Raw genomic sequence first — 25271 nt, forward strand, 5'->3', positions numbered from 1 at the left:
TCATTTCGAATAGCCACCACTTTAATAATTGTCGTCTTATTGGCAGCACTGTAGAATATTTCTGCAGAACAGTAAATTTTGATTAGCACCCAGGATTATCTGAGCTCTGCATACACGTTTATATGGATAGGCCCTAGGAGTGAGATGGTATCAGTTCCGAAGCACAAAAAGCTTACTGGCCTAATGAACAGTAATGATCATTAGGTTCCGACATACAGATATAAGGTTATGTAAAACACAAACGGACATGGCATTAAAATGTGACTCTCCTTTATGTCACCACCCTCATTATCACATATCCTGTAAAGCACAAACTGCCATGCTAGTTTCAACTTCACATTGTTTCTTCATGTGAAGCTGAATTGCCATATGTGTATTTCCACCTCTCCACTTCTTTCCTTAATGCCTTTTTCTTCTTTCTCCTGCTCCTCCTCTTTCCCAAAGTGGTTTCAGCTGAAGTAGGAAAGGAAATGAGAGAAAAAGCATTCTCTGCCAGGAGCTACAAATACAATGTAATCAAGATTGTAGACTCAGTCTTCACTCTGAGTCCATCAATATGTATTGAAAGCCTCAGCAGCCACTTCCATTTCCTCTGGTCCCGCAGATAGGAAACCGAAGAGAAGTGCAGGCACCGCTGGGATAACCCATATTTAATAATCAGGACTCTGGTAGGAAGGAAGGCTGCTGTTACATTTTTCAGTATTCAGACCTGACCATTGAGCCTCTGCTCCCACAGCAGCGCTGGGACAAACAAACAAGCACCTGGTTTGTCAGTTCACCAGGGAAATAAATTGGTATCTGGCTGGCGAATCGACCCTTGAACGGAGTCATTCTGTGGTTTAAAGGGATCCCATAAAAACAGATGGAATTCATGAAGGTCAGCTACTGGATAACAGGACTGAATAAATCTGCTTTTCTAAAGACCATGGTCTATAGCTTAAGTGGCAGTCTGGGAGCAAACTATGACACGGAAGGCAAATAGAAATGTCTTTGCTGCCAAGAAACAATACATGCATGAAGATATAAACACAAGTATGAGGACTTCAACTGTTGGGCAAATTGTGACAATCATCAGAAATGGGAAAATGCTACAGGTTGGTGAAACCAACAGGCAGGCTGGGTAGCTGGTCACAAACTAAGCCTTCTGAAATTTACAAAAATAAATACTTTGTTCTGTTCAAAACTACTTCACAAAGAAACTGTTCTTTACCAGCAAGTGATGTCTCAGAAGACTAGACTAAGGAGACAGAGAGGTAGCAGTATCAGAGGTTTACGCTGAGTCAAGGCAGAAATCCTGAAAAAGAATGGTGTGTAAAAATGTATAGCTTCTTGGACAAAATTAAATCTAAAGTTTCCAAGTTCCTGTTCCAGAAGCTGCAGGAAATACAAATTGGGGAAAAAAGTAATTAGGGTCTCTTGGGGAAACATGGACCACACTCTCCAATATTGACAAAGGCATATATAGCGAGAATCCGAGACCCAAGGAGTCTACAGAATTTTTTGCCATAAGGTTTTCTGAAGAATAGGCAAAGAGATGGTACTCAAAGACACTCTGAGCAGATAAGTTACACTGAGAAACCACAACATTAGTTATTAGGTGTTGCATTCCAAATCTGAAAGTCCTACTGAGCAATACGCCCATGACTTCATTTCATGCACTCTTCAACTTACCCATGCCCAGCACTACTCACCTGTCTGAACACAGTCTTACCAACAAATGCTGGTTGCATTCCATTTCTGCCTGTTCTCCCTTTACACTTCATGTACTTGTTTTCTCCTTCCTATGCTACTTACCAGTTTGCATCTGTTCTTGGCATGTAGGGCTGCTGACATTCATATCTTAGCATAGATCGCCGCCTAGTGTTGGGTAAGGATGTTTGCACTTTGTTGTCCTGGAAGAGTCTTCGAAGTATCACGAGATAGGCGACTTCTCCCCTGGACTACAATGCGCATGGGCATCTTCTCCATCTTCAGATTGTTTTTCGCCATTGTGGCAAAGATGGAGTATAGAAAAGTAAGAGATGACCATGTAAATGTATGTAGAAAGAATTACTGCAGCTGTGACAGGCACCGGGGAGGAGGGTGGGCGATACGAATGTCAGCAGCCCTACATGCCAAGAACAGATGCATTTTGGTAAGTAGCATTTTCCGTTCGAGGCATGTGGGCTGCTGAATTCATATCTTAGCATAGACTGTATAGCAGTATCTCCTCTAGCAGTGGTCACCTGTACCAGCTGCAGCAGTTTGAAAGAGTTTTGAGGTTGGTCTACCTGGAGGCGACCGGGATTGCACGCGGGACGTTTGCACATTGGATACTGAGGTAGAACTCGCCCGACTTTATATGTGCAGAAGGCCTAAAAGTCCTGCATCACACTATAACAATATAAATGGTGGAAGGTATATACGTGTAGAATCCGAGCTACGCACATCGTTATTTCGAGGTCTTCCTTTACCGCGTGCCTGTTTGGAACTTGTTAGAACGCGTTTTTCAACTTTATGTTCCATAAAGTTTTAATGAAAATATTCACTCTCGCTGGACGAGACTTCCCTGAACAAAAAAGGAGGTTTATACCCCAAGATTAAGAGGGTTTTAAGTGGATCAAAGAACTATTGGGGTGACATTATATGTAATCCTGATGAAGGTGGTTAGATGTTAGTGTCCACCGAAACGCGTCGACATCAAAGGAGAAATACATCTTATGTGAACTAAGGATAATTCTGACCTCGTGGCTGAATTCTCTGTTTTGTATCTCCTTATCTGATAGGAAGCTTTTTTAATTTTAATATGCAATTTTTCTTTCTGAAATGAATGTCTGTCCCCCAATTTTAATTATGTTTCAATGTATATGAATAAACTGTGCAGGATTATTTTACAATAGTGTTTTTTAGTGTTATATCTGTTGCATTGCTTCTACTGTTTTGTTTATGTTTCTTAACAATACTTGTTGTATGTGGATGAGAGAACTGTTGTTTTGAATATTAGGTGCCCAAAGGGAATCTTTTTATGACGGAAGACAGCCTGGCCTACAGCAGCTTGCTGCTTTGCTTGCACGTCTACACAGTAGTGTTTAGTGAAAGTGTGTATGGTAGACCATGTAGCTGCTCTACATAGGTCTTCTAGTGGTTTGAATGCATTTAACTATCCATCTGGCTATCCCTGTTTTTGAAATGGGGTTACCCTTATGTTGTGGTGAAAAAGCAACTAATAGTTGTTTTGTCTTTCTGAATTATTTAGTTCTGTCAACGTAATATAGCAGAGCCCTTTTTACATCTAGTGTCTGTAGGGCTCTTTCAGCCACTGACTGAAAGTTTTGGAAGAAAACTGGCAATTCTATTGACTGATTGATATGGAAAGTGGATATAACTTTCGGCATAAACTTGGGGTTAGTACGGATCACTACCTTATTGTGGTGTATTTGCATGAAAGGTTCTTGAATGGTTAGTGCTTGTAGCTCACTCACTCACTTGAGGGAGGTAATGGCAATTAAAAATGCCACCTTCCATTTTAAGAATTGTAATTCACATGAATGGAGTGGTTCGAAAGGTGGCCCCATAAGTCTGGTAAGTACTATGTCTGGCGTAGGTGGATGTTTTGCAGGGATAATTCTTTTAAGTCCTTCCATAAACGCTTTGATAGGTGGTATTCTGAACAGGGACACGTGTTGTCTGTTTTGGAGATATGCTGCTATTGCAGCAAGGTGTATCCTTATGGAAGAGTATGCTAGGTTGCATCTTTGCAGATGTAACAAGTAACAGATTATGTTTTGGATGGAGGCATCTAATGGATTGATTTGGTTATTATTGCAATAAATTACAAATCTTTTCCATTTAGCTGCGTAGCATGCTCTAGTAGTTGGGCGTCTTGCTTCCTTGATAATGTTCATACAGTCTGGAGGCAAGTTAAGATATCCGAACTCTAAGACTTCAGGAGCCAGATCGCTAAGTTCATCTGACTGGGATCTGGGTGCCTGATTTCTCCATGGTTCTGAGTTATTAGCTGTGGCGATAGTCGCAGTCTTTGGTGGGGAACTACTGAGAGTTCTAGGAGCGTCGTGTACCATGGCTGTCTTGCCCTTGTGGGAGCAACCAGGATCATTGCGAGTGACTGTTGCTTCAGTTTGCGTGCCACTAATGGAATCAGTGGTGTTGGTGGAAAAGCGTACGCAAATCTGCCTGACCAGTTCATCCATATCGCATTGCCTTGTGACAACGGGTGTGGGAACCTGGTGGCAAAGCACTGGCATTTTGAGTTTTCTTTTGTGGCAAACAGATCTAGCTCTGGATGTCCCCACTTTTGGAAGAATGGTTGGAGAACTTGAGGGTGAATCTCCCATTCGTGTATCTGTTGGCTGTGTCTGCTTAGTAGATCTGCGATCTGATTGTCTATTCCTGGGAGGTGTTCTGCCATGAGAAAGATGTTTTTTGGAATTACCCACTTCCATATGCTCTGTGCTAGGTGAGACAGCTGCGGAGAGTGTGTCCCTCCCTGTTTCTGGATGTAGTACATGGCTGTCATGTTGTCCGCCGGATTAACACAGCCTTGTTGTACAAGTATTTCTGGAAGGCTTTCATTGCTAGAAATACTGCTAGCAACTCCAAGTGGTTTATATGCAGTGTCTTTTGCTTGACTGTCCAGAGGCCTTGGACTGTGTATTGAAGTAGGTGGGCTCCCCAACCTGTTAGTTATGCGTCTGCTGTTAATACTACCACCGCCTGCGACGAATCCTGGTGGTCCCCCGCCCTGGGCAGCACTCCCCAACCCACCGACCACGCCCGCAACCTCGGCTTCATCCTGGACTCGTCCCTCTCCATGAACAGACAGGTCAACGCGGTGACATCGGCATGCTTCAACACCCTCCGCATGCTCCGCAAAATCTTCCGCTGGATCCCCACCGACACCAGGAAGACAGTCACCCACGCCCTCGTCACCAGCCGCATGGACTATGGGAACACTCTGTACGCCGGCATCACTGCCAAGCTACAGAAGAAACTTCAACGAATCCAGAACGCAGCCGCACGACTCATCCTGAACATCCCCGCCACCACCACATCTCCGGACACCTGAAGAAACTTCACTGGCTCCCAGTCAGCAAGAGGATCACCTTCAGGCTCCTCACCCACGCACACAAAGCCCTTCACAACCTCGGACCAAAACTCATCAACCACCGCCTCTCCTTCTACTGTCCTCATCGCACCCTGCGCTCGACAGGACAAGCCCTGGCAGCCGTGCCCCGCATCCGCAGGGCCACCGCCGGGGGCAGGTCCTTCTCCTACCTGGCAGCGAAGACTTGGAACTCTCTTCCCAGCCACCTGTGCGCCACACAGGACCACCTCTCCTTCAGAAGGCAGCTCAAGACCTGGCTTTTTGAGCACTGTCCCCCCCCCCCCCCCCCCAGCGCCTTGAGACCCCCACGGGTGAGTAGCGCGCTTTACAAATGCAAATGATTGATTGTGGAACTGGCTCTTGGAACAGTCGCCCCTTGGAAAGGTTTTGTGGGTTCCACCACTGCAGAGAGTTGTAAGTGCGACTGTCTACCAACACTAGGTCTTTTAGTTGTCCTTGAGCTTGGTTCCACTGCCGTGCTAGGCATTCCTGCAATGGACGCATGTGAAGTCGAGTATGAGGGAATATGAATATGCAGGAGGCCATCATGCCTATAAGCTGCATGAACACTCGAGCTGGCAAGGAGAGTTGTGGCTGAAATCTTTGAATTAGAGACTGCAGGTTGGCTATCCTGGCTGGATTTGGATATGCCTTTGCCACGGTGGTATTTATTGTTGCTCCCAGATATTGTTGTATGTGGGAGGGCTGCAGATGTGATTTTGGGTAATTTATGGAAAATCCCAGACTGTGCAGTAGCTTGATTGTCTGAGACGTATGGTTTGCACACTGTGCGTATGAGTTTGCTTTTATGAGCCCATCGTCCAGGTAGGGGAACACATGGATGTGTTGCCTTCTTAGGTGTGCTGCTACTACTGCTAGGCATTTTGTAAAAACCCTTGGTGCTGTAGTAACCCCGAAGGGGAGAACTTTGAATTGATAGTGGTGACCTTCTATTGTGAACCTGAGGTATTTCCTGTGAGCTAGATGTATAGGTATGGGAAAATATGCATCTTTGAGGTCTAGTGTAGCGATGAAGTCGCCTTGTTGGAGTAACGGGAGTACTTGTTGTAGAGTGATTATATGGAAATGCTCTGAGAGTATGTATTGGTTCAGAGGTCTGAGGTCCAATCTTTGTCTGAGGGACCCGTCTTTTTTGGGAATAAGGAAGTATAGGGAGTATACTCCTGTCCCCTGATGTTGAAAAGGGACTGGCTCTATGGCTCCCTTCTCCAGCATGGATGTCACTTCTTGTTGTAACAGCGTGATGTGTTCTTTGGACATTGGACGGTGTTTGGGTGGTATGTTAGGTGGAGTAGAAGTGAGTTCCAGGCAATAACCATACTGGATCATTTGTCTCGCCCACCTGTCTGTGGTAATTGTGTTCCAGACTGGTAGGAATTGTGTTATTCTGCCTCCGACTGGTGTTGAGTGGTCTGGAGGGAGTGTGAACAAGTCACTGTTTGGTGGCGGTGGAGGCTCTAGTGTTGTTGCCGCCACGTCCTCTGCCCTTGTTATTGTTGCCTCTATAACCTCCTGCATTGGAGCCCTTATTAAAGGTGCTCTGAGTATTACTTTTGAATGTAGAGGAAGTTTGGGAGGTGTTGCCTCTACCTGAGCCTCGAAAGGAGGAGCGGCGAAAGGAACTTCTAGATTGTTGAAACTGAAGTGCGCCCTTAGACTTAGCAGTATCAGTATATTTTTTCATCTTTTCCAAGATGGTGTCTACTGCAGGGCCAAACAAGAAATCTTGGTTAACTGGCTGGTTGAGGATGGTTGACTGCACTTCATTCTTAAATCCGGAAATGCGTAGCCACGCATGCCGGCGTAGTAAAACGCTAGTGTTGATGGACCTGGCTGCTGTGTCAGCTGCGTAAAGTGCAAATTTAATGGAAGCGTTTGTGATAAACTTGCCTTCCTGTATGAGGTCGTTAGCTTTAGCTTTAAAAGGTTCTGGTAGGTGTTGTAGTAAACCCTCCAGTTGGTCATAATGTGCTCTATCGTAGCGTGCTAATAGAGCTTGTGTGTTTGCAATTCTCAAAGTGTTTGCTGCTTGGGATGCAACTCTTTTGCCTGAGGCTTCTAATATCTTTGACTCCTTGTCAGGAGGGGGAGCATCTCCTGTTGTTTGTGAATTAGCTCGCTTTCGAGCGTTTGATACAACTAGTGAGTCTAAAAGCAACTGTGACTTAATATAAGAAGGGTCTGTCTTATACTTCTTCTCGATTCTGGGATTGAGGACACGCGCTCTGGCTGGGTCTTTGAATATGTCTGCCACGTGTTTTAGTATCCGTTTTAACATAGGAAGTGTACGTACATTCTTTTCTGAAGTTGGAAAAGTATCAAATAGGAAGTCCTCTTCTATTGGGTCAGTGTGCATATCTACATTATGATATTTAGCTGCCCTATCCACTAATTGGTTAAAGACAATGGTGTCGTCAGTAGGCGACGGCTTTGTAGGATATGTAGAGGTGTCAGGGATGGGTTGTGGGTCGTATGGATCATAAGGATCATTCTGGTCATCCCATGTGTTATCCTTTATATCTTGATCCTCAGGCTCTACAAAATTATCTAGCGGATCTTCTTCTATGTTTTCTGCCTCATAACCTGATGTAGGAGAGTAAGGCACAAAAGGCATGTTAGGATAGAAAGGAGGAGGAGTAAAAGGCCTTGAAGGGGATGTTCCAAAGTCTTTCTTCTTTGGAGGGCCAGGGGAAGAAGTGTCAGTGTCCAATGGTCTCATCTTCCTGTGGTAAACTGTTACGCGTGCTGTTTCAGGGTCTATATACAGTTTAGGTTGTTCTTCGCCCACTGGATCAGGGTGGAAAAGTTCTTCCTCAACTGTCCGTGGTTTTGGCGCTGATGATTTTGGCTTAGTCACTTGTTTATGAGTCTTTGGCTCGAGTTCTTTCGGCTGTGGAGCTTTTTTCGGCTCGACTGCTGTTTTCGGGTCGGCGACCTTTTTCGGGTCGGCGACTCCCTTTTGTTCGACGTCTTTTGTTGGCTTTACTGCCTTTTTTGGTTCGGCGACCTTTTCCGGATCGACCGGTTTTTTCGGGTCGATAACACTAGTCGATCCAAAAAAGGTTATCGAACCGAAAACACTAGTCGATCCAAAAAAGGTTTTCGGTTCGATAACCTTTTTTGGATCGACTGGTGTTTTCGGTTCGATAACTTTCTTCGGATCAACTGTTTTTTTCATCGACTCAACTGCCTTCTTCGTGTTGACAGGAATTTTAGTGTGACCTGTTTTTTGGAGGTCGACACTCTTTTTCAGCTCGTCGGCCTTTGTCGGGTCGACTATTCTTTTAGGATCGACGACCCTTTTTGTTTCGACGCCCTTTTTGGTATCGACTATTTTCTTCGGCTCGACAACCTTTTTCGGTTCCGCGGCCTTTTTGGGAAGAGTGCAGCTCGTTTATGGGGTATCAGAAGGCTTGGGTTTGGTCTTCGGAGCCGGAAGGCGGGGCCTCAGAAGGAGTTTGTCGATCTCGGCTAAGGCCTTTAGGCGATCCTTCGACCGGAGCCTTGTCTCGAGATGGAAGCGGGGTAGGGGGCTTCGTACTCACGGTTTGCCCCAGAGTGATCTGGTCATCAGAGTCCGACTGGTCTTCTACGGTGAGAATTTCTAGGTCGGAGTCTGCCGCTTCTGGGAGGTCATGTTTGTCTTCGAAAATGTTCTCTGGTTCCGGTGCCTGCCGCTGCATCTCTTGACTATCGGCCCTTCGGTTCCGGATAGATTTCTTCGACCGGAACTAAGCACAAGCTGGACAGTTTTCCTTGTTGTGCTCGGGAGATAGACACTTGTTTCATACTGTATGTTTATCAGTATGTGGGAACTTGGAGTGACATTGTGGGCACCTTTTAAACGGGGTCCTTTCCATCGGCAGCAGGCCCACGTGGCGTCGAAAAGGCCCAACGGCCCGCATCGATGACCGGATCGAGATAGAAAGTCTTATCGAGTCAAGGGGTACCGAACGAGAACAATACAATCGAGGTAGAAGGCCTTTTGGCCTTAGAAAGTTGAAAAGTTTCGGTTCCAAATTTGGTGTTGAGGAATAGCATCCGAACCCAATGGCGGAAAAAAACAATCTGAAGATGGAGAAGATGCCCATGCGCACTGTAGTCCAGGGGGAGTCACCTATCTCGTGATACTTCGAAGACTCTTCCAGGACAACAAAGTGCAAACATCCGGACCCAACACTAAGCGGCGATCTATGCTAAGATATGAATTCAGCAGCCCACATGCCTTGAACATATATTTCCATAACTTATTGCCCTCTTCCCATCTCCAGTAACCTTCTTATTGGCCATCATGCCTGTTATTATCCCATTCACTCTTCCAGCATTCTCCTCATCTAGCATGCAATTTGCTTGGTACCTGTTTGCGAGTCTTGGTTGCACACTCCTCCAAGGTCTCAGCAGCCTCCAGCTTACCCTGCCGGCGGTACAGTGCACCAAGACTCTTTAATGTTGTATTCACTGTTGGACTAAAAGATAAATAGGTAAAATCATCAGTAGGCCAATATTCACTGTCCAACTGAAAGACAAGTAAAGAGGTCAAATGATTACAAGGCACCTATGATGGACCCCTCTTACCCAAATCTGTTAATTCAGGCACAAAAGTAAGGGGTAGAGAAATATGAAGTGGACCACAGCAGTGGGCATTTCTCAGTCAGGTAACGCACCAATGAAACATCAACAGTGATTAACAGGGCAGACAGCATTTTACCATCTAGATTAATAACTTACTGAGTGTACGATTCAGCCCAACGGAGGGAAGGAGTATCGAACATACATTAATTTGGGTGCCACTGTTGAACAGACAAATATAATGATCAAAAGAACTATGAGCCGTAGGGGGTATCTTTAGAAATTCCATGAACGGTGGTTGTCAACCCAATGCACTTCAAAGGACATTAAATGGAAGGGAAGGTAGGGTGTAGTTATCACTGTGAGTGTTACAACTTACCAGGGGCACAATGATGCCACTTCTTTTTTATTTATTTACAATAGAATTAGACTGGCCATGGATTATTCAACTGCATAAATGTCATTGTCAGTGTATTTAAGATACTTTAAATATTTTCCAATTGACATCTTTGCAAAAAAGAAAACAATCCCGTAAAGAGAGAGACACAAAACAGAGACATATGTAAAACATACCTTATAAGACATAATTATAGACAGCTGTAAACAACTCTGATTTCATATTTAAAGTGCTTTGTTGTCTTTTAATTTTACAATAGCTAACTTAATAAACCTGACACAAGTGTGCAATAATTTAAAGTTGGGAGAAATGCATAAATCGGCGACTAATAATATCCACAGATGTTTTGTTGACATGCGACTATTGATATTTAATTTAATCCCCAACACGATAGTCATTGTATTTAACTCCACATCCTAATGCAGGTGCACCGATAAATACTGAATAATATCAGACCAGTAATCCACTAACTGCTGGAAACTAGCAAGCATATTAACTATATTAACTGCCTGAGCATTATTTTAACCTCCTTGTTGTTGGTAACCTAATTCCCTAATTTATCACAGCTCTTTGTTGGAGTACACAAGCGCTAACACATCCTGCCATCTGAAACAAATTTTCTAGGTAAATGTTTGAATGGCATAATCTGATATTTGAAGATATTTTTTAAAATTATTTTGTGACAAGATGAACTCCGATTGTAAATGGGTAAAGGTACGAAAGCCATGCTTTTCGAACAGTTGGCCAACGGACTATAATCCATTACAATACCAAATCCGAGCTACAGAAAGCTGGAAAAAAATTAGGAACGGTTGTTTCCAACATTAGGGTTCCTACTGACAAACCTGATGAAATAGGCCTGTTATATGCATTTTTCCAACAAATTATTTATTTAACTACAACAATAAAACATATACCATTAAGTAAAAACAATCACTATACCATTAAGTAAAAAAAAAAAAAATCAAATCAGTAGCACAAATATCTGTTGTTGAGGCTTCTCCTAAGGTGGTAAGGGCACGGAGGTGGTAAGGGCATGAAGTAATGGCAGCCTGCAGCACCATTGTTTCTTGATGATTAATAATTAATAATAATAACAATTAATTACAGCTTGCAAACAGTTATAGAGAGGGATCCTTAACCAACTGAACTATATTACCAGTTAATATATGTAGAAGGCATATACAGCTGGTAAAATAACTTCTGCGAGCAGAGAATATCAAATACCTAGTTAAATGAGTATTCAACTGAAAGCAGCAGCTCATGCATTTTAAGACCAGATATCACAACACTATTTAAATAGAAATCCTACAATCATCTCTGGCGCTGTTCTAATTTGTTCTTTATTTGACATCAAGACTCATTCCATAAAGAAATTCAGGTCCAAAAATATACTGCCTTCGCTACAAAACTGTCCGCAAACATCAGTCAACAAATTTGGACCTTATGCGAACACTCTCAGGCAGACTACGCCGCCTCAGAAGTAACAACTCTTTCCACTATGTGTTAATAAAATTTAGGATGTTGTTAGCTCCTTCATGGACTCATCAACTATCATCTGGAACTTGCTTACACTAAATAAGTGATCCCAATTTTCTCTTGTTCAAGAAGAAATTAAAAACACATTTCTTCTTGGTACATCTAAACACAATGTAAGATTCATATATTTTTATTATTTGTGATCTGTATTTGTTACTAATTGTATTGTGCTCTGTTAGGGGTAAAGCACACTATTACCTGAACTGGCACCTGTGTTATGTTATGTTATGGGTGTCTTATATAGCGCTCGGCTACTCCAAGGAGTGTCCCGGCTCTTTCCAACCCACAAAAGACGACAAAAAGGCAGGCAAAAGGGGAGAGAGACCAAGCAAATTACTGTGTATTGAGTCACGTCTTCAGACCCTTTCTGAAGGTCAACAGGTTCCAAGTACAGCGGAGTGACAATGGAAGAGTATTCCATAGCTGGGGCGCCAAACGTTTGAAGGAGCACCCCCCCACCCTTGCTTTCTTGACGACGGGAATAACGGCAAGGCCGAGAGATTCCGATCTTAGGGATCTAGTTGGCTTGTAGAAAGCAAGACGTTTTTGAAGGTATTCCGCTCCCACAGCATGGAGTGCCTTATGCGCCAGCGTAAGTGCTTTAAAAACAATCCGCTTCCGAATAGGCAGCCAGTGTAGGGAGTGTAAAAGATCCGAGGCTCTCGCTCGGCGCGGTAGGCCAAAAATCGCCCGTGCCGCAGAGTTTTGGACCACCTGGAGTCTTTGGAGTAAATATTCGGGAAGCCCCAGATATAGGACATTCGAATAGTCCAGCCTTGAACACACCAGAGCCTGGACCGTAGTTTTCCTATGCTCAAGCGGGAGAAGGGGAAGAAATTTACGCCGCATTTTAATGAGGCCATAACAAATGCCGGACGATCCAAGGATCTGGGACTTAAGTGACAAGTTGTTATCAATTTTGACCCCCAAGTTCTTAGCGACCAGAGAGAAAGATGCGGGAGGGAACATGTTCACCGGCCACCAATCCTGCCAGCTGGGGTCAGCCTGACACCCGAAAAAAAGCACCTCAGATTTATCTGGGTTGCATTTGAGGCTGTTACGCGGAAACCATTCGAAAACAGCCCCAAGACACCCACGGATGCTCTCTCCGTCAAATTCAGCCCCCTTCCCACAAGTGAAAAGGAGCTGGGTGTCATCGGCATATGACACGATCTGGGCCCCAAAAGACTCCACCAGCACCGCCAGAGGGGTCAGAAAGATATTAAAAAGAGTCGGGCTCAGCACCGAGCCCTGTGGAACTCCGACCTCCAGAGGCGGTACTTCGGCAGAGTAAGGGGGGGCCCAGACCACCTGCCGGCGACCGGCTAGATAAGATCGAAACCAACTCAACACCGTCCCCCTCAGGCCGATCTCAAAGCCTGCTGAGGAGACCCTCGTGGGGGACGGTGTCGAAAGCCGCAGACAGGTCCAACATTACCAACATGGCCCTTCCTCCCGCATCCAGCACTTCTTTAATGGCCTCATTGACCTCCAGAAGTGCCGTCTCGGTGCTTAGGTTCGATCGAAAGCCAGACTGGGTGGAATGCAGCAAGCTATAGGTTTCAAGAAAAGAAGAAAGCACAGTGTGCACATGCTTTTCCACTATCTTTGCGAGAGCAGGCAGGAGGGAAATAGGCCTATAATTGGCGTGAAGCTCGGGGTCAAGACCCGATTTTTTAAGGAGTGGAACAACCATTGCCTGTTTCCAAACCGCGGGAACCACACCACTAGTCAGTGATAGGTTATGGATGGGATTAATCAGCGGGTTTAAAACCTCTGCAACCCTAGCCAAAAATTTAGCAGGGCAAGGGTCAGAGGGTGAACCTGACTTAAGCTTAGTTAGGAGTTCCTGGGAGGCAGAGTCAGAGAGAGATGGAAACTCCGAAAGAGAGGGTCCAGTTTCAATCGTCAAAGTCCGCTGGTCCCCTCGAGTGGTGACAACACTCGGCCCCAAGGAGGAAAAGGAGTCCTGAATCAGCTTGATTTTAGTTGTGAAAAGGCTAACTAGTGAGATCACCCACGGCTCAGAGAACTCATGATGCAACGCATTTGCCTTAGGAGTTATAAACTCCTTTACAACAGTAAAAATTTCCCTGCAGCTACTCGAAGCAGTCTCAATTCTCGCCGAGAAATAGTTCTTTTTTTCGGCCAGAATGTCAGCTTGATAGGCCTTAATGGTAGCCCTATAGGCAGCCTTGGCCCTAGGATCATACTGCTGTCGTCAAAGCCTCTCAGATACCTTGCAATTTCGCCGGGACAGCGCCAAAGCCTCAGTAAACCAAGGAGCAGAGGCCCGCCTGAGAGTTGTCCGGGGAGCAATGGCCGGTGCTAGTTCGTCTAGTCACTCCATTAGCCATTTCTGCAGCAATTTGAAATCTCTCTCTAGGTCTCCTGATAAGGGGCAAGGATGATCCAGGCAGGCCTGGGCCAAAACATCAGGGGTCACCCGATGGGATGCCCGACCAGTCTGTCTAGGATGATTCGACATTGTGCAGGATGATTTACTGGTGCCCAGGATCTGAAAGCTGATCAGAAAATGGTCCGACCAGAGGACAGGGACAGGGACAGTCATAGTAAGTGGAATGGTGGAGAATACTTGATCAAGGGTGTGGCCCTTGTTATGAGTCGGGACAGCCAGATGGGGGATAAGTCCCAAAGGGGCAGTGATATCGTCGACCTGTGCAATTGTTGCAGAACTGACTGACTGCATTTATAACACCACTATCCTACTTGTCTCTTAGCAGTGGTTTGTTTAAAATTTTCTTGCCCTGCTCTGAGGATGTCTACTCTTTTACTCAGATTTCAGGAATAGCCAGGACTAATCATCACCTTCATCTGAGGGTGCTCTGTACCTGTCTCACTTACCCAAATTGCCACTAAAACAAGAAACGAAAGAGTGAGCTCGGAGAAATCCACTGCTTGCATCCTACACTTGTCTTTGGGCACCATGACCAAGATCCTGCACATCAAAACCATTTTACTACTTTTAAAATGTCCTTTCAAAACAGATTGCGTCCACTGGTGGAACCCATTGCTGCCACTGTCCACATGGAGACTTGCAGGCAAAATAAGTAAATAGAACATGGCCAAAGATATCTATTCCAGGAGTTTGCCCTGGCCTCTGGTACCCTACATCGCTATTCAGGGATGGAAGGTAACGGGTATGAAATAATGAATATGGAAAATCTAGTGGTGAAGTGGTCATGACAAGGGAAGAAAGTCTGTCTGCAGTTCTCTCTATACCATTTTTCACACCATATAATGAGACAAAGAAGACATAGAAGGCTTTGAAAGCAGAAGACTACTGTAACTAATAATCATTGAATAAAACAAAAGGTTCTCAAGTTAACGAATAATTGAGTGCTCAAATACATGGGCTGAAGCGAATATAAAAACACTGAGCATACCCACCACAGAACCTCTGCCTCCAATTTTTTAATAAATGTAACTTTTCAAGCGGAGACAAACAAATCATACATCAGGAGAGAGGGCATTGAGTAGCTTTTAATTTTGGAAAATGGTGGTCAGTACATTGTTTTTTCTGGGCCCAGCCCTCTGTCCCCACCTCTTCACCTTACTGTGTTCACCAATTCATGTTGACCTCCACCTATCAAATGTACAAACCTCTCAATTATCAATTTACATCTTCATGGTACACATTTTTTTCTGCTCACCTGTCCACTTTGCAAGCTTTGTACCAGCCACCATACTCTCCATACAGTGAGTTGTCTTTTCGTTTTCCCTGTAAAGTAGAAAAAGTCCCATCAAAGAAGGCAGCAGCATGAAACATTGGCACCATCACTTAGCCCAAGAACCATGCAGATCTAAAAACAAGCTTTCCCTCTATTAGTCTACCTCAGAACAGACAAGTGTATAAAAGAAAGTACAAATGGAGGGGCGATTTCAGAAGTGCTGAACATCATCTCTACTGGCAGTTTCTCGAAGATCAGTGCAGAGTGACATGAAAGTAATCCACAGACTCACTAGCAATACTTCAGAATGTAATTCTGTTGACTACAGGTTTGGTACCGAGAAGAAATGCTATGATACATCACATGCTGCGTTACGTTCTGGAGAGCAAAAGAGTGAGTTATATAGCACAGTGGTCACTGCTAAACCAAATAACTGATGCTGTTTCTATGCAAATTTAGAATAGTAAGGATTAGAAAAAGAATTAACTGCAACAAAATGTCCTCATCATACAAAACATTCTCAGTTTCGCAAACTTTGAATGCTGCATGCCACTTTGTTCCATTCAAATTCATTTATAAGAACAGAGGAATAATTAAAATCAGTGAATAGGAAAAGGATTCCACATTGCTAAAATCAGCGTAAAGACCGATCCTCAACTATAAAAAGGTTTGCCCAACTTCTGCATTCTCCTCACTTCTGTGTCACACTCTCTCGTCTGTGCAATTGGCTCTGAAGCATCATTTCTGCTTTCTGTCTGCTCTCCTAGCATTTTGATTTGTGGACCTAGTCATCCTACTAACAAGAGCTCTTTTTGCGATGATTTAGCATAGTCCAGGTAACTTAGGTTGACAGTCATGAAACAGATAGTATCTGCAAGTTGAGTTGGAAGGTCACCTTTCATGTCAATATGATAAAATGGGGTTCATTGAGGGTTTTATTGGGGATAGTGAAAAATGGATCACGCTGCGAGAAATAACATTTGCCAATTACTGGGAAAGAACAGAGTAACAATAGGTAAACTTCTGATTAATCATTCTTGTATATACAAATCCAGCAGTAGTCACTGATCATAAAACCCCTTATTGGTGAATAAGACTATTAGCTCATTCGTAAGATGATCAGACAATGGGGAAGTCTTATGAGCCACCTTTGAGTGAGAAACTGTTGTGTAGTTCCTAGGAATCCCCAGGACCTGCGCGTTTTGGATGACCTAAACTACGAGTTTGGTGTCCCTACCGCTTTCGGACACCCCCACAAGATCGGTCAGCCGTTAGACCAGCTAGCTCTACAGTGCCACTACCACCGTCCGGTATCTTACAGTGGTGTAGTTAGTTACTGGCAACCACTGAACATAACAACCCTGATTCCTCAGGGATCGTGGAAAACAGTACAGTACATTTCGCTCAGACACTTGTGCTTGCTTACTCTCAGAAAATGCACAGGATGGTGACTAGGACATTTCAATAAGTATTTATTGGTCCAGCGACATTCTTGTGTACAACATATGTGCTGCCACTATCAGGAGACAGAAGTATACAAAAGAGATTGCTAGTACCAATATAGTAAATAGTAGATACATTTTGTACCATAGTGCTAATAAGATAAACATACTCAGTTCAGGTAAAAGCAGTGGCACTTGCATATTCCTATATATGTCTAAATGTACCTAGCCTAAATTTGTATATGTATAGTGTGTGTAGCCAAGAAACCTCTAGGGAGGAAACAGCCCCCTCACCTGATGGTTGAGAATGAAGGACCTAGTCTCTGCTTCTAGGATGACACCCCGCAAAGGATGTCAAATCGCTGCGTGTCGAAGATTCAGCATGCAGGACCCAGTGTGAGCTTGGAAGGAATTCTCGGCTAATTTGTAGGGGGGAGTGAGGGTCTTTTATACTAGTGGTCACTCCAGGGTTTTTTCTAGAATCGATATTTTTTAAAACAATCATAAATGTTTTGAAAACTATCACCAATGCTTTTCTAAACAATTCGATCATGCACAGCTGGCTGTTGGCCAAGGATACAAAGTGGTGACCCTTATACAGAATAATTCTGCAGTGCCTGGGGACACATGTAAAGTACGTCAGGTACCGGGAATACTAAGAGCCTGGCGTCGAAGAGAACGGAGCAAGCTACTAGGTAAAAAGGTCACCTGTTTAGAATCGGTATGGTCATGTGTATGGGGCAACTGTATGTAATAGGGGTATACAGGACATGACTAGCCGAAAGGACATGACAAAACAGTCTCCCCACATTCATGCAGTTTGTGAAAAAAAGATTTAGACCAAGTAAACACATGTTCTGTCAAGTCTCAGCACAATATAATGTGTGGTTGTAATTAAGACAGTTTTACATTAACCCTATTGAACAGCTCAACCCAAAACTTGGAGAATGCTGACCGTTTGCTTATGTAAATGTAAAAGTCTTCTGAAATTGCAATCCAGACTTTTTAAGATGGTGTATTGCAATTTCTTATTTCGTGCATTTGTAGTCTTTGGTTGCCTGGTTGTATCAATCTGATTCCATTCTGCAGTGACATGTTTATTACTCCTGTAGTAATCACATCATCCACTTCAGCCTTTCATTGTTACAGCCCTGAGATCATTATGTGCACTGCCTCCGATCCTATGTAGTAACCTATAATTGCATTGTAAAAACGAAAATCTGAAGCTACAAAGTTACAGCTTGATAGTGTGCTTCTTGGAAAAGGAACATATAAGTATGTCATTAATTGAAGAAATGTTTAAACATTAATCTCCAGGAAGGCCATACTTAAAACTAAATCCCTCAAAACTAGTCTGATGACCAAATTAAAGAATTTACAAGAGTAAAGAATTTGATAAGGTAACTGTCATGGGTTTCCAGCTCTCTATAACAGACTGTTCCTTCATCACATCAGAGTTCTGCATGGTCACCATCCTGCCTTCAGTTGCTTTACTATGACTTCTAGTCATCTGCTTCTTCATCAAGCAGGGAAACAAGACCATTGCTCCTGTCTACATTGCTGGGACAGGTTTAAAGTGTCTGGACAAATGAAACAATCAAATCGGTAGCCTAACTAATTTTCTGTGCTTTTCCCCAATTATATAGCGGATTGTGTACAGCTCCCATGACTATTGGTTACTTTTTTGGGGAAAATAAGTACAATCTCTAGGTGAATGCTACAAGAAGTGGATCCCAAGAGCCATACTTAAGAGCTCAGTCATTTACAAGTAACGAAAAATGTTTGGGAAGTGCACCCCTGTATGAGATACATTTTAGTGCCCTGACAGACCAGAGTTTTTAGGAAGCTGCTTGTCTTGGAAAGGACAGTAGTTGGGTCTCGCAAATAAAAAAAATTAAGCTGGAATGTAGCACTGATATCTGTAAAGATGGGAGATGTACACTGAATGTCCTTTGTTTCTTTACTTCGGTTGTCTTAAACAATCTTGGTGTTGACTCAGTCAACACGCAATGGCAGACATTTCAAAAGTACCAATTAATAGAGATTGACAGGCTAAGCCCAGGTGTAGGAAGCTGGCTTTATATGTAGGGTACCAAAATGAGGCACACTATGTAAAAAGTCCAGAAAAACCCTTATTGGCTTACAGGGCTTAAATTAACAATCCTAAATGCTCTCTTTGTGGTAGTGTGGGTGAGCAGGTTAGGCTGATCAGAAGGTTGTGTTAAGCATTTGTTGAACATACAGAGTCAATAAATGAGACATACTAAAGAAGAAACTACAGACCAATTTAGAAAAATACATTTTTTAAATATAATTTTAGACCCTAACATTGTCCGAATCGGGTAAGTACTTTAGAGGTTATCAAATGTTACAGTTAAAACAGTAGAAAATGAGAGCTGTCATATTTGATACATGAGCCTCAAATGTGGTAATGTTATCCTATGGGAGAAACATACACTGAATAGGTATCATTAGAGACGACTTAACAGAACTGTTCTTTTGGTCTTAAGGTAAGTAGGGGCCAAGGGCCAAGAAAGCACCAAGAAATCTAATGTACCTGCCCCGGAGTGTCCAGGTGCAGAAGTGCTTTAAGCGGTGGTAGCCTTGAATGCTACCTGCTAAAGTCATTGGGGAAATGTACCTGTAAGAAAAGGCTGAAATGTGGGACCAGCCTGGCAGAACCCAAGGGGTTTAAGGTCTCAGGTCCACAGAGACCCAGTCGGTTTAGGGGAGCCCGGGTTGTGGAGCTTAGGTGCAGAGGTGTTTTGTGAGTTAGAGGATCTCACAGTTCTCGGTGTTCCTGCAGAAGAGGGAAAAGAAACACAGCAGGGCCACTCTCTGTGTGGAGCTGGCATCTCTCGGAGTCCCTTGACGTGCAGGTACGTTTTGGTGGCAGAGGTATCCCAGATGAACACAAAAAAAGCCTTGGTGCTAGCAACTGGCTTCAGTACCTCAGGTATTGGTGCAGGGTGGCTCCTGGGGGTCCTGGTATTTCCAAACTTGGCAAGGGGACGGTCTGACCTTCTGGAGCAGAAATAACTATTGCTGGGGTGCTGCACCCTCGGTGGGCCCAGGGGTCGATAAAATGGTGTATCTGGCTGCTGTAGTCGGTGCCTGCTGGTGCAGGAGAGTGCCACTCCAAGGGAAATGTTGCGGGGTCGAGGAAGTGCTGGGAAAATCTCCAAACCAAGCCTCCAAAGGTTTGGGGGGGCTGTTTCGCTTCTGGACGAGTCGGTGTCAGTGATTGCATGGTTTTGCGCCAAGATTGATGCTGGACCACAGTTTTCAAGTCCTCAGCTCTTCTTTGTCCTCCTTCTTTCAGGCAGACGAATAGGAGTTCCTAGTGTCAGGGGGCCACCTAAATACTAAACTTAGGGGCGTTAAGGGGAGTGAAGGGTAGTAGCCTATGGGCTACTTACTCTTGGGGTCACTACAGCCCCCCATATGACAACTCTCTGTAGGGGGTGTCCATAAGCCTGTCCCAGAGTTTCTAATTCCATCAAAAACAAGACAGTGAAACCCTTCTTTTGTGGAGCACATCGAGCAGCCCCCCTTAGGGGTGTGACTAACCTGGAGGTGCAACACGCCTAGTGGCATAGTTAATTTCCTGCCTGTCCTGGTGCCAAATGGGCTTTAGGGCAGGAGGTGGCATCTCCAGGGGCTTAGGGAAGCCAGGGTTACGTATCAAAGGCTGCAGGGGCTTTAAAGTCCCAGGCGTTGATATGCTAAACAACTAGCCATCCTGCTGGAGGAGGTGCAAACACCTTCCTCCGGGCAGGCATTGTTTCTGGCCTCAGAGAGCATGGACTCTTACCTGCAAGGGGTCAGAAATTTGAGATAAGCAAGAGGTACCCCCTACTGTTTAATTTTAGGTCTAGGAAAAGTGGGAAAGCAAGAGAAGACAAAACACGATATCCCACATGGCCTATGTATCTTCTACAACAGCGCTAAGTGCATAGTGGGCTGGCCGAAAACAATTTCAGACCATTTAATTTTGTTACCTTAGTATTTTTTATTTTTTGTTCGTTTTTAGCAATGATTAATACATACTGTCCTACTTTCCAGTTTACACATCCAAAAATTGTTTTAATTTATTTTACCCTTTAGTCTTTGGTTTCTTGTATATCAAAGCACATTTTTACAAAAAAAAAGAATTCTTCTATACATTTTCTATAAGAGCTGTTTACAATATACATATCAGCTAAGGAATATGCTACTTACCAGTATGCATCTGTTCTTGGCATGTAGGGCTGCTGATATTTATATCTATGCATAGATCGCCACCTAGTGTTGGGTCCGGATGATTGCACATTGTTGTCCTGGAAGTCTTCGAAGTATCACGAGATAGGTGGCTCCTCCCCTGGACTACAGTGCGCATGGGCATCCCCTCCATGCTCAGATTGTTTTTCGCCATTGTGGCAGAGATGGAGTGTGATATAGTAAGTGATGACCATGCGTTAGAATAAGTGTGAGTGCTACAGCTGCAACAGGCACCGGGGAGGAGGGCGGGCGATATAAATATCAGCAGCCCTACATGTAAGTAGCATATTCCGTCGAGGCATGTGGGCTGCTGAATTTATATCTATGCATAGAATAAATAGTAGTACCCTCCTTACTGGCGGTTGCCCGTGCCAGCTGCATCAGTCTGAAAGAGAGTTCTGAGAACAGCGAGACCTACAGCAGCTTGCTGTTTTGAGTGTACATCCACGCAGTAGTGTTTGGTGAATGTGTGTATGGTGGTCCATGTAGCTGCTCTACATATGTCCTCTAGAGGAATGTTACCTAGGAAAGCCATGGATGCCCCTAATTTGCGTGTGGAATGCGCTCTTGGGGGAACTGTTAACGTGCGTTTAGCCTTTTGATAACAGATCTGGATGCACTTAACAATCCATCTGGCTATAACTGATTTAGAAATTGGGTTGCCCTTGTGCTGTGGAGAGAAGGCAACGAACAGTTGTTTAGTTTTCCTGAAGTGTTTAGTCCTGTCTATGTAATACAGGAGAGCCCTTTTAACATCAAGTGTGTGTAGTGCTCTGTCTGCCACTGAATCAGGATTTGGGAAGAATACAGGTAGTTCAATAGTTTGGTTAATGTGGAACTGTGACACTACCTTGGGCATAAACTTGGGGTTGGTGCGGAGCACAACCCTATTAGCATGAACTTGAATGAAAGGCTCCTGAATAGTGAGGGCTTGCAGCTCGCTAACTCGTTGTAGCGACGTAATTGCGACCAGAAAAGCCACTTTCCATGTGAGAAATTGTATCTCACAAGAGTGAAGAGGTTCAAATGGCGGGCCCATGAGCCTGGTGAGGACTATGTTGAGGTTCCAGACCGGGGAAGGCGGGTGTCTAGGAGGAATGACCCTTTTCAGTCCCTCCATAAAAGCTTTAATGGCTGGAACCCTGAAAAGGGATAGGTGCTGTCTATTTTGAAGATAAGCCGCCATTGCAGCGAAATGTATCCTGATGGAACTATACGCTAGATTACACCTGTATAGGTGCAGCAAGTAACATATGATGTTTTGCGTGGAAGCATCAAGCGGATTTACGTTATTATTGGAGCAATAGATAACAAAACGCTTCCATTTTGCCGCGTAGCAGGCCCTGGTGGTAGGTCGCCTAGCCTCCTTTATGATGTCCATACAGTCAGGAGGCAGGTTCAGGTAGCCAAACTCTATGACCTCAGGAGTCATATTGCTAGGCTCAACTGCTGCGGATCTGGGTGCTGAATGTCTCCATGGCTGTGAGTGAGGAGACTGGTGGTGAGTTTTAGGAACGTGGTGTACCACGTCTGCCTTGCCCACGTTGGAGCAACCAGGATGAGCGTCATGGAGTGTTGCCTCAGTTTGCGTGCTACCAGCGGTATGAGTGGTGCTGGAGGAAAGGCGTACGCAAATTTGTTCGACCAGTTCATCCATATCGCATTGCCCTGAGACTGCGGGTGTGGGAACCTGGTGGCGAAGGTGCGGCATTTTGCGTTTTCGTGTGTGGCGAAGAGGTCCATCTCTGGATGACCCCACTGCTGGAAATATGGTTGGAGCACTGAGGGATGTATCTCCCACTCGTGCATCTGATGGCTGTGTCTGCTGAGCAGGTCCGCCATCTGGTTGTCCTTGCCTGGGAGGTGTTCCGCCATGAGGAACATGTTCCTTTGAATGGCCCACTTCCACATGCACTGTGCTAGGTGTGAATTGTGGAGAGTGTGTCCCTCCCTGCTTTTGGATGTAATACATCGTAGTCATGTTATCCGTCCGGATCAGCACGACTTTGTTGCAGAGATGCAACTTGAATGCCTTCATCGCCATGAAGATTGCCATCAGTTCCAGTAGGTTGATGTGCATCTTCCGCTGTTGCGGTGTCCATAGTCCCTGCACTGTATAGTGGAGGACATGCGCTCCCCAAACCTGGAGAGATGCGTCCGTTGTCAGCACTATCTGTGGTACAGGCTCTTGGAACGGTCGTCCCCTGCAAAGGTTGTGTGTGTTCCACCAATGCAGAGAGTTGTATGCACGACCGGTCACCAACACTAGGTCTTTTAGCTGTCCTTGAGCCTGGTTCCACTGGCGCGCCAAGCATTCCTGAAGCGGACGCATGTGTAGCCTCGTGCGGGGGACTATGAAGATGCAGGAGGCCAATATGCCTATTAGTTGCATGAACACCTGCGCTGGGAGTGAGTGCTGTGGCCTGAATTTTTGAATCAACACTTGCATGCTGTTGACTCTCGTTGCGTTTGGTTGCGCTGTGGCAGCGAGCGTGTTGATTTCCGCGCCTAGGTACTGCTGTACGTGTGCGGGGTGAAGATGGGACTTCTGGTAATTGAGCGAAAATCCAAGACTGTGTAGGAGGTGAATTGTGCGGGACATGTGGTCGGCACACTGCTGGGCTGACTTTGCCTGTACAAGCCAGTCGTCCAGATACGGATAGACATGGACGTGTTGTCTCCGAAGATGCGCGGCTACTGTTGCTAAGCACTTCGTAAACACTCTGGGGGCCGTAGTGACCCCGAAAGGCAGGACCTTGAACTGGTAATGCTGGTTGTTGATGGTGAACCTGAGATGTTTCCTGTGACTGGGGTGAATGGGAATGTGGAAATAGGCATCCTTCAGATCTAATGTTGCTAGAAAATCTCCTTGACTGAGCAACAGCAGAACTTGCTGCAGCGTGAGCATGTGAAAGTGTTCTGACAGGATGTATTGGTTTAGAGGTCTGAGGTCTAGAATGGGCCGGAGAGACCCATCTTTCTTTGGGATTAAGAAGTACAGTAAGTACACCCCTGTACCCTGTTGTTCTAAAGGCACGAGTTCGATGGCGCCTTTTTGCACCATGGAGATGACTTCTTGCTGCAATAAGTGCATGTGCTCGGCGGACATAGGACGGTGCCTTGGGGGTATGTTGGGTGGAGTGGAGGTCAGTTCTAGACAATAACCGTGTTGTATAAGTTGTCTCACCCACCTGTCCGTGGTAATGCTTTCCAAGACTGGCAGGAACTGCTGGAGTCTCCCCCTGACCGGTGTTATATGGTCGGGGGCAGTGACAAGGCGTCACTGCTTGTTAGTGGCGGAGGATCTGGTATTATTATTTCTACAACCTCGGCCCTTGCTGCTGTTTCCACGGTATCCACCCCTATTGTTCTTGTTATAGGTGGTTTGTGTGCCTCCCTTGGTGTATTGAGCTTGTTGCGACGCTAGTCCTCTTGAAGCTCCCCGGTTACCGGAGAGACGAAAGGAACCGCCCCTGAACTGCTGAGACTGCAGAGCTCCCATGGATTTCGCAGTTTCAGTGTCCTTCTTAATCTTCTCAAGAGTGGTGTCTACCTCCGGACCAAACAGGAAGTCAGGGTTTACTGGTTGATTGAGCAGGGTAGTTTGGATCTCCGACTTACATCCAAAGATGCGGAGCCAGGCATGCCTCCTGAGCATAACGCTAGTGTTTATGGCCCTAGCTGCTGTGTCGGCTGCATCCAACGCGCACTTAATGGACGCATTGGAGATTAACTTCCCTTCTTGTATAAGCATTTCTGCTCCCTCCTTATAAGCATCTGGCAGGTGTTGCAGTAACTGCTCTAACGTGTCATAGTGTGCCCTGTCATATCTTGCTAACAGGGCTTGGGTATTGGAGGTTCTCCAAATATTAGCAGCTTGAGCTGCTACACGTTTTCCAGAGGCCTCTAAGATCTTGGATTATTTGTCCGGAGGAGGAGCATCACCCGTTTTCTGAGAGTTCGCTCTTTTGAGAGCATTAGCCAGACCCTCCAGCCTTTCGCGATTTGCAAAAAAATCGCGAAATCAGCTGACTAGCGCGATGGCCGCGATATTTACAATTATTGCCGCGATAATTGTAACCAAATCAAATATTACCCTTTTATAGGCTGTTTGTGCACATGTCACTACTGCCGCCGTCCAGCCGCCGAATACCTGCTGTGTCCCACTTGACAAGATCCAATCCTTTAGCCTGTGTGGCTTTGATGTGTAAATGCAGCTCATGGCGCCTCGCTCCGGGAACAGGACT

General features: G+C 45.0%; 1 protein-coding gene across 3 annotated transcripts in view; it reads right to left on the reverse strand.

The window, feature by feature from the left end:
- The window catches only part of KLC2 (kinesin light chain 2), a 312573-nt gene that overhangs the window by 69024 nt on the left and 218278 nt on the right, over positions 1-25271 (reverse strand). For all 3 annotated transcript variants that reach the window (XM_078660752.1, XM_078660751.1, XM_078660753.1), the window contains exons 11-12: positions 15305-15372; positions 9483-9591 (exon numbers count right to left, since the gene is read on the reverse strand). In XM_078660752.1, coding sequence (XP_078516878.1) covers positions 9483-9591; positions 15305-15372 — 177 coding nt within the window. The remainder of the gene's footprint in view (positions 1-9482; positions 9592-15304; positions 15373-25271) is intronic.

This window comes from Lissotriton helveticus, chromosome 9 (genome assembly GCF_964261635.1).
Source record: "Lissotriton helveticus chromosome 9, aLisHel1.1, whole genome shotgun sequence".
NCBI classification, from domain to species: domain Eukaryota; kingdom Metazoa; phylum Chordata; class Amphibia; order Caudata; family Salamandridae; genus Lissotriton; species Lissotriton helveticus.